The sequence below is a fragment of the Thamnophis sirtalis genome, unplaced genomic scaffold (assembly GCF_051295495.1).
Source record: "Thamnophis sirtalis isolate CommonGarterSnake01/CBP01778 unplaced genomic scaffold, rThaSir2_p1.2 scaffold_11, whole genome shotgun sequence".
Classification (NCBI taxonomy): domain Eukaryota; kingdom Metazoa; phylum Chordata; class Lepidosauria; order Squamata; family Natricidae; genus Thamnophis; species Thamnophis sirtalis.
This window is the reverse complement of record NW_028261391.1, coordinates 68,371,369-68,385,578: the sequence shown is the minus strand read 5'-3', so window position 1 is coordinate 68,385,578 and position 14,210 is coordinate 68,371,369. Positions and strand designations below refer to the sequence as shown.

General features: G+C 36.1%; 1 protein-coding gene across 1 annotated transcript in view; it reads left to right on the top strand.

The window, feature by feature from the left end:
- The window catches only part of EBF3 (EBF transcription factor 3), a 218,923-nt gene that overhangs the window by 138,694 nt on the left and 66,019 nt on the right, over positions 1-14,210 (top strand). The window contains exons 7-8 of the mRNA XM_087725987.1: positions 4,991-5,072; positions 10,929-11,046. Of these exons, the coding sequence (XP_087582113.1) occupies positions 4,991-5,072; positions 10,929-11,046 (200 nt within the window). The remainder of the gene's footprint in view (positions 1-4,990; positions 5,073-10,928; positions 11,047-14,210) is intronic.

Genomic DNA, 14,210 nt, shown 5'->3' with positions numbered 1-14,210 from the left:
TTGTTCTTATTTGCAGCATTTTCTGCTGGTGTAAGGATTATATAGATGATGGAGAAAAAGTACATGGAATATTTTATAGATGCAATATAAATGATACCTTTGGTCATTTTTGTCTTTAGTTCAATTCATCTATTTGACTGGTCCCAAATCAAAGTCATTATTAATAGGTTGAATGTTTATCTTGCTTTCGTTCTCTCAGATTTATAATATATGATTATTTTACACATTACATAAAGTATTTAGACAGAATGTGATTAGCTGCAATTATTTTAAACTAAGCTGTTTGTCAAGAGGAATAGTAGTTGGACAAGTTTAATTTTTCACATGGAGAAGGTAGCATTGAATAAAACATACCACTACGAAGGAAATACTTACGGTAAAACAATTCTTAAAATGTGAACCTTTAGTGACAGAGGAGGTACAGATCTACACGTGGTTCAGGTAATCTTTGACTTTTGAGCAATTTATTTAATTAGTTACAGTGGCACTGAAAAAAAAAGTGACTCATGACAGGTCCTCACACTTATGACCATTTCAAGGTCCCCACGCTCACGTGATTGAGGTTTGGGCATTTGGAAGCTAAATGTATCCACAATGGTGGCAGCATCCCAGAGTTACATGATTGTCCTTTATGATGATCCCAGAGTCCTTGAAGTTCCAATCCCAACTACTTATTCTTGAAAATGAATATATAATATTGAACATGGGAATTGATTTTCTTTCCTAAAGTTTACAAGAGAGTTTGGATGGGAAAAAAAAGGCATTTCATCTTGAACATCCTAATTCTATTCTCAATTCTCTTTTCAGAATATGGTAAGATGTTTAGGGTCTTATTCAAGATAAGTGTAAAATAATGATTTGGAAATTATTAATTAAAATAAGAGGAAGCTCCTTTTCTCTTAATAATCTATCCTCTTCCAAAGGTTTTTGACCTCAGCCTTTCATAAATTACATCCACTGTCCTGCATATTTTTCTAATTTCTATAATAAGTTTCATATTTCTACCATTTCTGTGAAAATTGGTACATGGCAAATCTGTCTAGTTAATCACTAAGTACTGAAACCCACTTGATAGCCCATAATAACATATTGTAATTAATGAATAAATTATGATGATCTGTTCAGAGCAATGTGCAGTTGCAAACTGCAAGTTCTTTAGCTAAAGTTCTTCTCAAGGACTTATTTTTTTTTACTATTATTCTTATTATTATTAGAAATCTATTAGCAAATGATAGGACGAGAAAAAGATGTTGCGTTTGGTAAGGAGATAGATCAACAGTTTTCTGCATTTGAACAGAAACTGCTTAATTTTCAAATAAAAGATTTCTTTAAAGAAAGATTGGGGAAAGAAAGAAGCACCCTTCCCATTTTGAGTAAACAACAAGCAAAGGGAGAAATAACCACAGTGTGTGTGTGTGTATGTATATTCCATCATCTGTCAATCGGCTCGTCACAAGAGAAGCAGTTAGCTTCCTCCCATAATTGGGGCTTACCAGGGGTTGTAAAAATCTAATAGATACCTTTCACCCTGGCTTCGCTGATAACGGATAAGAGCCTGTGGCCTAATGGCTAAGATCTCTGCCTAGTGTGCCTAGTATGCCATATAGCCCAGGTTCAAATCCCAGTAAGGGTATGGCTAGCTGCTGAGAGCTAAATAGCTTGAAATAGATCTATACTAGTCTCCCTTTATTTATTTATCAGCACAAATAAAAAAACACAAATATAACAAAGGCAACAGTAAAAATATTGGGTTTCTGTCGTGATGGACTCTTGTGACGAGCCGATTGACAGATGATGGAAGCAGTTAGCTTCCTCCCATAATTGGGGCTTACCAGGGGTTGTAAAAATCTAATATATATCTTCCTACAATTTGATAGATTTTTCTAAGGGCAGTTATTCTTCTCCAATAAATGCTCTCTCCAAATATTCTCAATCTCTTTTTAAAAAAAGAAAGACTTGCAGAAAGGGTAGGGTGTGGGGCCGAACTGAGGTAGGGAAGATTTATTTTTTCCTGTGAATATTTTCATCAAGTGAAAGGGATCGTTATGAATCCTCATAGACATTTTCATATTGATTATGATTTCAGAAGGTAAGGAATTCCCTTCCAAGCCTGGATTGCTATATGTATTCAAAAAACTGCTTTCTTGGTCACTGAGTAAGAAGGAGAGAACAAAAGGCCCAGTTGAGTTGTATGATTCCTTCTCTTCCTATCACATTTTTGCTTAAAGTTTGGAAAATGTGATAACTCAATGATGGAATGAGTACTTCATGCTCAATTATAGTCCAAAGAGATGTTTGACTTTTTAAGTTGAAAAGTAATATGCCAAGTTTTAGAAAACTGCTTTAAAACCACACAGAACTGTACTTAATGATCTAAGTGTTGCATTAAAATGTGTCGAATACAAAACTGATGAGTTTCAAAGCAGTTGAGTACCTAGGTACCACTATACGGATCTTTTTACTTACTTGCCATCTGTGTTACTGCCAGGTGTTGGACTCACTGATGCCCATCACTTAAAATTTCTTCAGGTACTCTTCAGGCCACAAACTCAATTTCAGAGAAAAACATTATATCATCATCATCATCATCATCATCCTCTGAGCCTGGTACATGACTCTTCCCTACCTATGTCTTGAGATTGCAAAGATTAAGACTGACAATCTTGCAAATATATTGCCTTTCTGATTCATTCATTAATCCATTTATTAATCCATTCATTTCTGGTACCTTCAAATCTGTATTGATTCCTAGCGACTGTCTGGACAAGATTGCCATTTTTGGGGGGCAAGATTTTGGAAGTGGTTTGCCATTGCCTCTTCCTAGGGCTGAAAAAAAATAACTGTCCCAAGGTCACCTGGTTGATTTCACATTTAAGGTGGGACTAGAACTCATAATCCTCTGTCTTTCTAGCTTGATGCCTCAATTGCTGGCTCTTGCTTTTCAAAATGTCCCACTCTTGTTTCTATGGTTTCCCCCCAGCATTTTCTAGGAATGACTATTGGGCCTTACTTGGTCAACCTCACCATGGTTTGGATTAGATGACAGCATTTGTTTATGGCCATTAAAAGAGTTAGGACTTTCTCCCCAGGGATTGTCCAAATGCATCAAATTTTGATGCTCAGATTTTATAAATATAGATATGTCAAACACATTTCAGTGGCTGTCCACTTATCTTCTTCAGTAGCTCTACTGTGAATGTGACAGTTGTGATACAACTCATGAATTTATTCAGAGAAATGTGGGAGAGTCATAAACAATTAAATGCGATGTATATTGTTGAGAATCCCAGGAAAATCAAAATGTCTACATTTCTTAATGGAGAATTAGGCATTTTCTGTGGTTGTGTTGTAGTAGCACAATTTGTTTCTTATATTGTTAAATTTTGATGCAATAAATACTTAGAAGCTGAAACATATATTGGTTTTGAAAAAACAACTTCCACTCATTTATTAAATCTTGCGTGGATCAAAGTGTCCTACCTTAAACACAGAAGAGAGGTTGGCTTATTTTAAGACTAAATGTTAGAAAATGTATATATGTATTGCATTTATGTGACGCATGCAGTGTGACTCTGGGTGGAATACCCTACTTCAAAAAAGACTGTGTATGATGGTTAATGTCACAAGCATCAAAACAATTCTCCTACACACACAAACCACTAAAATGTGAAATTTACAGATTATTTTCAAAAAATTAAAACAATTCTACTAATTACAGGGAACAATTTTTGTAATAACCACAAAACGAAGGAAAGTTGGGGAAATAACTGGATTCTTTTTTAAGGTCAAGTGAAGGAAGAGACAATGTTTTTATTCAGATTGTGGTAAAGGAGGAAAATCTTCCATGGGTGGATGGAAATCATCTCAAACCTACTTTTAATTTAAAAGAATTCAAATAGCAAGTAGGTGGATCATGCTAATGTTGCAGGACTTTGCATAGTTCCAGAGAGACGACTTAACTTCAGCAACATTTAGAGTTCCTCTAAAGCTTTTGGCCAGAAAATGTTATCCAGAAAAATATGGACAGCCTTAAATGTTTAGGTTTATAGTCTGGAGTTTATACTTCCTTACCCCTCAGTCGGCTTATACTATATGTTGGTCACACTATTAGCAGTGCTTTATGATGTTTCTGAGGTAAAGGGAACTAATTTACGGAAAGTAAAATGGCTCGAAAATCATACCTACTGGGCTTCAAGAATGGAGGCCTCTGAGTTAAGGAGATCCTGGTTTATATGTTGTTGTTGATTCAGCCAATAGATTTACCCTGTTAGGATTTAGCTGGCATTCAGGGTTATTAAAAAAACAACACCAATTTGCCTTCTTCATCAGGAATTGCTAAAGTGATTACAAAATCAAAAGTTTTGTTCATTTCTTTGTTTTACTTTTGAACTTTGAATGCTGACATTTTGGAGACTTCTTCGTAGGGATAAACCCCTTCTGAATGAAAGAAGTTATATTCATTTTTCCACATATTTCAGAAAGCAGATTTCATACTATGCAGGATATCGTCCCTCCTATAATTCTTCTTGACTAAAGCGTGTAAAAAATTGTAGGACACAAATTCAAAATACTCCAGCCGTTCATTCTATGTGGGTTTCTGTTTCTATACTAATACAATTTATTTCAGATAAAATTAATCTTGCTGAATTATGTGGAACTTATTCTTGAATACAGAGGCATAAAATTGGAGATATTCTGAAACCTGAATCATGTATGCATCTGAATAAACATTATTAGGATTGCAATATTATTATTAAACAGATCTGCACCAAATTGCACCTTTTGATGGTGAAGTCCATCCTTTGCTCAAATAAGGGATAATCATATATAATATATGGTTATAAGAAAGCTCTTCATTTTTGATATATTACTACTTTACAGTAATAAAATGCTATCCATCACTTGCAATTTGTAGTTACATGTTACATGCTTAAACGTTTATTCTTAATGCCTAATTTTTCTAACAAATTCTAATTTTGTATTTTTGTAGATTTTTTCTAAAGTTTTTCCTCAAGTGCAATCAAAACTGTTTGAAGAATGCAGGAAACCCACGAGATATGCGAAGATTCCAGGTACTGTTTTAAAAAAGAATTAAAATTACATACAGAGGATTTGTAAGGATTTTTTACAGAGGGAAAGCCCATTATCTTATTTCGGTAATATATTCACTTTGGAAAGAACACTCAAGGCAGTAAATTTAACCAAGATTTGTCATTTCCACATAATTATTTACTAATTTAATTTTAAGTTATACATTCAATTTTCCTTCAGGAAAGAAACAAAAACTATCTTGTTCTTCTAACACCTATTTTAGTTATTTCTCTTATGGTGATCTGAACAGACCTAAGCAGAAATGCTACTCCTTGCAAAAAACTCGTAATAACTTAGAAATATCTGATAATAATTTTCCTACCTTCAGAACTTTCTCTATGCTATTGAATTACTGTATTTTTCACAAAAAGTTGTGATAAAAAATATAATTTCTGAGGGGAAAAAATATAATTTCTTGAAAGATGGATTCATCACTGTAATTTTTATATAGTAATTTTTAAAAAAAATATTTATATGAGAGAAGTAAAATTGTTTTCCAAATCTACCTCGGTAAATCCAAACAACTATAGAACAGTTTATGCCTTAACAGATAATTAATTTCAATAAATGAGAGAAATTAATAAAAAACGTTAAAAATACCACAATAGAACGACAGCATTATTAAAGGCTATAGCAGAGGACAGGTATGCATAATTTCCCATTCGATATAACTATTCTTTTTGATTATAATTCAGGGCAGTTGATAAGCATGTCACCGCATTACCTAATTTGATTTTATGACCATTTTTACAACTGTCATAAAGTGAGCCATCCTGATAGTTAATTGAACCCCGTAGTGATTAAGCTAATACAGCTTAATCACACGGAGTGAGCGTTTTTTGCTGTTTCCTGATGAAAAATGGGGAAAAAGTTGCAAATCATCATCATGTGACCACAGGGAGGGACAGTGCCAAATTTTACAATAGTTGAAAATGCTAATACAGATTGTAAAGGCTGCCATAACTTTGGATGGTGATTCAGTGACTAGTTATTAAGTGAAAACTCCTTGGCTTAAGTACAGTTCTAACTGGAGATTTTTCTTTTACCTTTTTTTTCCCCAATTGGTAGGCCTACCAAAAATATATTTTAAAGGACAAATGAAGTCTTTGAAATTGGCATTACCTGAATTTAAATTAGTAGAAAAAACTCACTTGTCTCACCAGTCATAAATAATCGTGAAGCTGCAGCAGAACTCCTGGAAAGTCTTCCTTCGTTTTCCTTAGATAATAAGCCAGCTTCTTACAACATTTAAGTAGATTTAACAGGATGTCAGGTATTAAATGTTTTAAAAATATATGTGTCAGCACTTTCATTAGACGCACTGCAAAAACAAATAAAACTAAAGAGAATGAAAATGTACTTTTATGAACAACACCATTCCTCACTCCACACCCCAATAACATTACTCAGAGACATATTTGCTGTGTCTATTTTAAAGACTTTATCCTTTAAAAAATTACATTTTGGGTCTATCAATTAGGAAAAAAATGAGGCAAAAACTTGGCTTTGAACTGTACATAATATGTTTAGAGAGACGCAGTAGCTCAGTGCTAAGACGCAGAGAGGTCGGCAGTTCAGCGGTTCGAATCCTTGGTGCCGCGTAACCGAGTGAGCTCCCATTACTTGTCCCAGCTTCTGCCAACCTAGCAGCTCGAAAGCATGTAAAAAATGCAAGTAGAGAAATAGGGACCACCTTTGGTGGGAAGGCAACAGCGTTCCGTGCGTCTTCGGCATTGAAACGGAGATGAGCGCCGCCCCCTAGAGTTGGGAATGACCAGCACATATGTGCAAAGGGAAGCTTTACTTTTACATTAATATGTTTTATTCTGTGGACAATTGTTCCGACAGTTCAGTCCTTAAAAACACTTTATGTGGAATGGAGTCACCTTATAACTCAACAGCAGCTAAAACCCACTAGCCTACTAAGTAGGGAGGGAATGTAAAATGTTGTAAATAGTTAACAGTGGGAGTCCTTTAAAACGGATAACCTAGACAGACAATATAGTCTGGGCATGTGTGGTGTTTTTGGGTGGCGAGTTGTTTTGCCTTTTTTTTCCCTGAGAAAACAGTGCAGGCTGCAGAATCACAGACTTCTAGAGAAACACCCTGAGGCTTTTTCTCTGGAGGGACCCAGATGGCTGCCTCAGAGGAGGCCGAATATACGGGAGAAGGTGCTATAATAGCTGATAGCTAATTAGAGCATGTGGAAAAAAAACAGGATCAAAGGTGATCAAAACATTGAAAATACAAAAGAATTTACATCTGATGCCTTGTACTCACTGGTTTCCAAAGGCAGAGCATATATATTGCATTAATTTATCTGTGATACCATTGTAAGTTCTTCCTTTCTTTCTTTATTTTTTTTTTCAAGAAACGTGTGATTTTGTCAACATGCATAGAACCTTCCCCAACCTTCCCCAATAAGAAGTGGTCCATTAGGGGTGGGGGAAACCATTTAGGGAAATGAGGGTATAAGACTGGGGAAACAGTTTTTATTTATTTATATGTTAGATTAATATAGCAATAGCAATAGCAGTTAGACTTGTATACTGCTTCATAGGGCTTTCAGCCCTCTCTAAGCGGTTTACAGAGTCAGCATATCGCCCCCACAGTCTGGGTCCTCATTTCACCCACCTCGGAAGGATGGAAGGCTGAGTCAACCTTGAGCCGGTGAGATTTGAACCACTGAACTGCAGATAACAGTCAGCTGAAGTGGCCTGGAGTACTGCACCCTAACCACTGTGCCACCTCAGCTCTTAGCCTACCTTATCTCTAGGATTTCAAGGCAATACAGACTCAATCCTGTAAGGTGGCAGTAGGGGAGGGATAGTTTCGCGCATGCACCCTAGATCCTGTGTATGTGCAAGTGAGGTTTCGTGCACACTCCTGCTGCTTGTGTGGGCCAGTTCCCTACTGGCCATGGACCAGTACCAGCTGCAGACTGGGGTTGGGGATCCCTGATGTAAGGTATTTGGATGGAGAAAAAGTTTGTGGTTCCGTTCATTTCATCTCTTTATCCATGGTTGAAGGTGCATCTGGGTTTTTTTTGGTCCTAGTCCAATACTTAAAGTATTTGTATTTGTTGTAAGGATCCTATATGTGCTTATAAATCTACAAATTAAACTTAGAGAATTTGCTGTTACTGGAGTTTCTGTCTCAGTTTTTGATATAATTCTGTAAGTTTAATCAAACTACACCTGGGGAGGGATCTACACTTGAGGATGAAGTTTGAATTCCTCCCCCTCCCTCTGACCCACACGTACCTTTTCCAGCTGTTTCAGAGAGGATTTCAACTCTGCTCTTGCTTGTCATCATGAAAAGAAAAAAAATGTAAAAGGAAAAAGGCAAGAGCTGAGGTCAGGCTGAGCTAGTTGCTGCCAGAGTCACCGTGTGGATGACTCTGCTTAACTGTTTAAAAAAGCTTCTAAAAAAGCGCCCTCTAAAGGAGGAGGCAGGAGAATGAGGTGCCTCACCTACGTCAGGAATTTTTAGGCTTTTAACCCTTGCTTAACTCTGCTCGAGTGATCATAAAACGCCAGACTAGATGAGGCACGTGGTTCTCCCGCCTCCTCCTGTAGAGGGCGCTTTTTAGAGGCTTTTTTAAACAGTTAAGCACTAAGCAGAGTCATCCACGGTGACTCTGGCAGCAACTAGCTCAGCCTGACCTCAGCTCTTGCCTTTTTCCTTTTAGATTTTTTTTCTTTTCATGCTGACAGTGGTGAGGCTCTGCCTCCCCTGACTGCACATCCCTGTATTTCTGATACTTATATTCATATGCTGTTTTCAGTTGCAGAAAACGTTAGTTATCAGACATTAAGAATGCATTCAATCAATCAATCAATCAGAATAGAGCTGGAAGGGACGTTGGAGGTCTTCCAATCCAATCCCCTGATGAAGGAGGAAATCCTATACCATTTGAGACAGGTCCAGTCTTTTCTTAAAAATCTCCAGTGATGAAGCACCTACAACTTCGGAAACCAATCGGTTCCACTGGTTAATTGTCCTCACTGTTAGGAAGTTTCTCTTTAATTCCAGGTGATTTCTCTCCTTGACTAGTTTCCAACCATGGTTTCCAACCATTCCCCCAAATATTGGAATACTGCTATCATGTCACCCCTAAACCTTCTTTAATCCTGGCCATACTCAATACCTGCAACTGTTATTCCCTTGATCATCTTAGTTGCTCTTGTCTGCACTCAATATCTTTTTTTGTAATGTGGTGACCAAAACTGGTTGCAGTACTCCAGGCGTGGCCTTACTAAGGCTTTATAAAGTGGTATTAATACTCCACATGATTTTGATTCTGTGCCTCTGTTTGTAGAACCAAGGATTGTGTTATCTTTTTTAACGGCTGCCACACACTGCTGATTCACTGAACATCCACAAGGACTCTAAGGTCCCTTTCACAGTTAGTGTTTTTGAGTCAGATTTCGCTTAATCTCTACTTGTACCTTTGGCTTTTCTCCACATTAAATTTCATTTTGTTGGATAGGACCCATTGTTCAAGTCTGTCATGATCTTTTTGGATCCTGAGCTTGTTTTCTGGGGTGTTGGCTGTTCCAAAACAGCTTACTGTCATCTGCAAAGAACCTCTGAAAGTTGTTTGGAAAGCGATTGATCACTTCTCCCTTTTAGTGATCTATTCTGCTTGGTGAATTGTGAATTGTTCTGTCAAGATGTGCAAATCCAACATAGCTTAATCTCCTCCTAGGTCTTTTCATAGCATATTGCGATCTTTTTTTTTCCCTCAGAAGGACGAAAAATAGAAATTTAGAATTTGCATGAAATCTGATTCTGATAATCAAATGGGGGAACAAGTGAGAAAATATTTGGATTTGAAAGATCCAGTGGTTTCCTAGACCTCACCTGATGTGAATTAATTGTATATAGCTAGAAAGAATATTTCTCGACTGCATGCAGAAAGAAAACATATTCTTAAAAAAAAAAAAAGATGAAGGGATATAAACATCACTAGAATAGCAACAAGCATATCATCTCAAGGAAGGTGTTCATATCTGTTCTGGATTTCTTTTTTTCAAATTCTAGAAAGCGCAAAAACCAATTGTTCCGTGTGAGTTGCATGAAGAAGCTAAAAGGCCGCATCTATAAAAACAAAGGCATCGTGTATCCCAAAATATTTCTGTATTATGTGACAAATTATACCAGGCCCAGTAATAGTAACGTTTATTACAGTCGGAGGGAGAGACATTTCCTTTTTTCCTTTTCAATCTTTAAATGAGGATTTTTTTTTCCTATTTTTGGAAATTCCTTGTCCCATAACACCTATTTATAAGATTGTTTTGTAAATACGATAGCAAAAATGACCTAAACATCATTTCTGAAGAGAACAGCAGAAAGTAACACATAGCCACTGATTTATGAAGTATTTTCCCCTTTGACTTGGAGTGCTCACAATTCTTCATTTGAAGACAGTCTCAAGTGTACAAATTTTAATTAGATAAACTATCCAATCAATATATCAACAGATCAATCAAAACAGTAGCTTTTAAAATGAGTGGTTAGAGGGGTGTTTCTGAAACAAATGACTAGAAGAATATTTTCCTAGAATTGAATTCATTTGTTAGCATAATAGGAGATTAAACTCTAATTAGTGTGGAGGGTGTTGGAGAAGGGAGGGGAGTTGTGTGTAGGGAAACCTCCAGCGATAGCCAAAAAACGAGAGAGTGAATTGCATCTATGAATAACACCGTGTTCGTAAAAATAGCATGCTACATTATACATTTTTTCAGCATGATGTTTATTGCAATAGGTGCACCCCTTTTTCAGAGTCTGTATGCTTCAAAAAAAGAAATGTCTTTCTTTTCTTTTCCTCCTAGGTTGTTGTATCAACAACAGTCAATGTGGATGGCCATGTTCTGGCTGTCTCAGACAACATGTTTGTACATAACAACTCCAAACACGGAAGGCGGGCTCGCCGCCTCGACCCCTCAGAAGGTACGGCCCCTTCTTATCTGGAAAATGGTAGGCACACATTTACATGGCTTTTTAATTTGCAATGTTTTCTTTGCACCATTTTTTTCCCCCCGCACACAACCATATTTATTTATTTTCCATGGTTTCTTTGTCCTCCGGATTCATCCCATTAAAATGCATTAGCTTTTTCCCGACTCCACTTTAAAAAGGAGGTTGTTCCTTCCTTATTTGCTTTCGACTTAAATTTCTTATAACATATAACATCTGCAATGTTTTCTATCCTTTTCTATTTATTTGCTAAGAGCTTTTTTTTTCTGTTTCACTACGATTTTCTTCTGCTTTGGCTTTTTTTGAAATCATTGGGAAAAATATACATTATGCATGTAAGTTTGCATAGGAACCAGAGTCAATGGTAGTTTTTGTAAAGAATTTACTATGAGTTTGCTCAACTCATGGGACTGGGCCTTAATGCAGCATATTAAGGCAGTATGTCTCCTCACTCTTTTTTCCCCCCTAAAATTGTTAGAGAAAAGTAATTTCAATTCTCTAAAATGAAACATTGTCAACCACTGGAGGTTGCATATTCAAGCATCTAACATCTAATATTTATCTAGGATTTATTTAAGGCCAAATTCAATCCCAGTTACTTTTATTGAAAGAACCACTGATACCTGACAAATCTGTAGAGTAATAATGGATATAGTTCTAATAGTATAAAGCAATACATGTTACATTTTACTGAAAAAGAGATCACATTTTCCCCAAATAATTTATATTTAAAATAGAAAAGTTGTCAGTGACAATGTAGTAATGGTGTTTAGATAATACAGATCAGAGGGTTTTTTTCCCCTGCCTAATCTTCCTTTGGGAGTTGAAAACATTATATTAAATTCTGCTTTGTTTTCAGGTAAAAAGAGTTAATAAACGGTATAAATAAACACAGAATAAATGTGGCACTTTTGCCACATATATGATCTCCCACAGCAGAACAAATAATACAATAAAAGTTAGAAGACACAATGCTAATCCTTAAACTACCAAAATAACAACTGCTTGAAAAATAAAAGTTACATTTATAGCTTTTCAGAACAATAAGAAAGGTGGGGCACGTGAATCTTCTAAAAAAAAGAACAATTTCAGGGTACAGGAATCACAACCAATATTTTGTTAACATTGAAATAGAAATGCAAAAGTACCATTAATGGAGAACATGATGCCTAATTAGTTGATCTAATGTTGAGTTAAAAGCTACTTGGGCAAGAAATTAAGATCTCCTGCAAATAATTATTTTATCTACCTTAAGACTTATACATCAGCAGGTTGACCCAGAAGGTGCTTTTTTCAAGAGGCAACTGGACTTTCTGTTTTTTCTTTGAAGACGTTTCGCTTCTCATCCAAGAAGCTTCTTCAGCTCTGACTGGATGGTGGGGAATGGATGAAAAGTGAAATGTCTTCCAAGCAAAACCAGAAAGTCAAGTTACCTCTTACAAAAGCATCTTTGGGACCCCAAGATCTGGATGACTAAGAATCTCCATAGACATCAGTAGGTTGAATTCAGCTATATGCCCTTGCTACTGGGGACAGAACAAGAGTTCACTCTTCCATACTATCTTAAAAGAAAAATTAAAACTGAGAGTCAATGAATTGCAAAGGTTATGATGTGGGTGTAATGATTCTGTATTCTATTCTTGTACTTACACTACATTCACCAACGTTGAAGAATGGCTTCTTGCATTCCCCCAAATCAGGATAAACTCAAAAGTTTAATTCTTTCAGTAATTCCGAAGCCGTGCTTATAAATAAATACAAATTATTTCTTCACGTGTTGCTTCTTGACACTGTTTATAATTAAATTATGGATTTTGATTGTAGGAGATTGTAGGAGTGATGCACATTAACCTCTGACTTTCAAAAGGTGCTCAACAAATTGACGAAAAATAAAACTATCAATAGGAACTTATTGTCATATGATCTCTAATATATATGACCCCCAAGATACATTACACACACACACACACACACACACACACACACACACACAGGGAGGGAGAGACTTTTTTCTGATTCTGAACAATGTGAACCAAAGCAGATAGGACTTGCGTCCTCATGCCCATATTATGCCCATTTTATGCCTTTAGGAATGTAGCTAGCCATGATCATAAACATGATACTGGATTACATGGATCTGACAGACAATCTGTTTGTGGTTGGTTGAACTTATACCAAGAATCAACGCTTCGCTTCATATACATTGTCATGCCGCTACTGAAGCTGGACAAGTATACTCTACCGTACAGTTTACCAGCCTTTACATTAATTCTAGTAATGACATAAAACTCAACAATCTACAAATAGTGAATCAGATTTACTGAAAACATAAAGGAGTGGTGATTACATGCAATGGTGAACTAATTAAAATATAATTTAGGCATCGGAATATTAATGTTCTTTGCAGAAGAAAAATGTTTTTCTCCTCTAATAGCTAAGGTAAAAGAGAACAAAAAATATAATAATTAAAGGTTGCCCCAAGCACAAGAGTCATTATGATCTATGACGTATTGTTTACCTCTTTCATAGGTGTGTATTTGCCTGGCAACCATCACTAATGAGGCTTACAATTAAGAAGGCTGAATTCTCTGTCTTATTCCTTTTCTTCCCGAGAGAGAAAGAGAGAGAGAAAGAGAAAGAGAGAGAGAGAGAGAGGAAGAGAGAGAGAGAAAAAAAGAGAGAGAAATACAAAGAGAGAAAGAGAGAGGAAGAGAGAGAGAGGGAAAGAGAGAGAGAGGAAGAGAGAGAGAAAGAGAGAGAAAGAGAGGGAGAAAGAGAGAGAGAAAGAGAGAGAGAGAAATTGGAGGTGATGGAAAGACAAAAACTACCATCGTTATGAGCTTAGTTCTGTAGAGTAATAGGTTATCATTTATATCCAGATCAATCTCTGCTAAAGTACTAGTATGATCTTAAGCAAAACATGGTTGTTTCCTTTTGTATGTAGTATAAAAACAAGTTTTTTTACATATTAGTAAAAAAACTCACGTAGTTAGCATAATAAGCACAATCTCCGTATTGAAGAAAACTGTGTATTGGAAAAACTATGTGTAAAGGGGGGGGGGAACCCTCTCATCCATTTATTTTAAACAATAAAGCACCCAGATTGTTCTCATGTCCAAGACATTTTTTTAATTAAT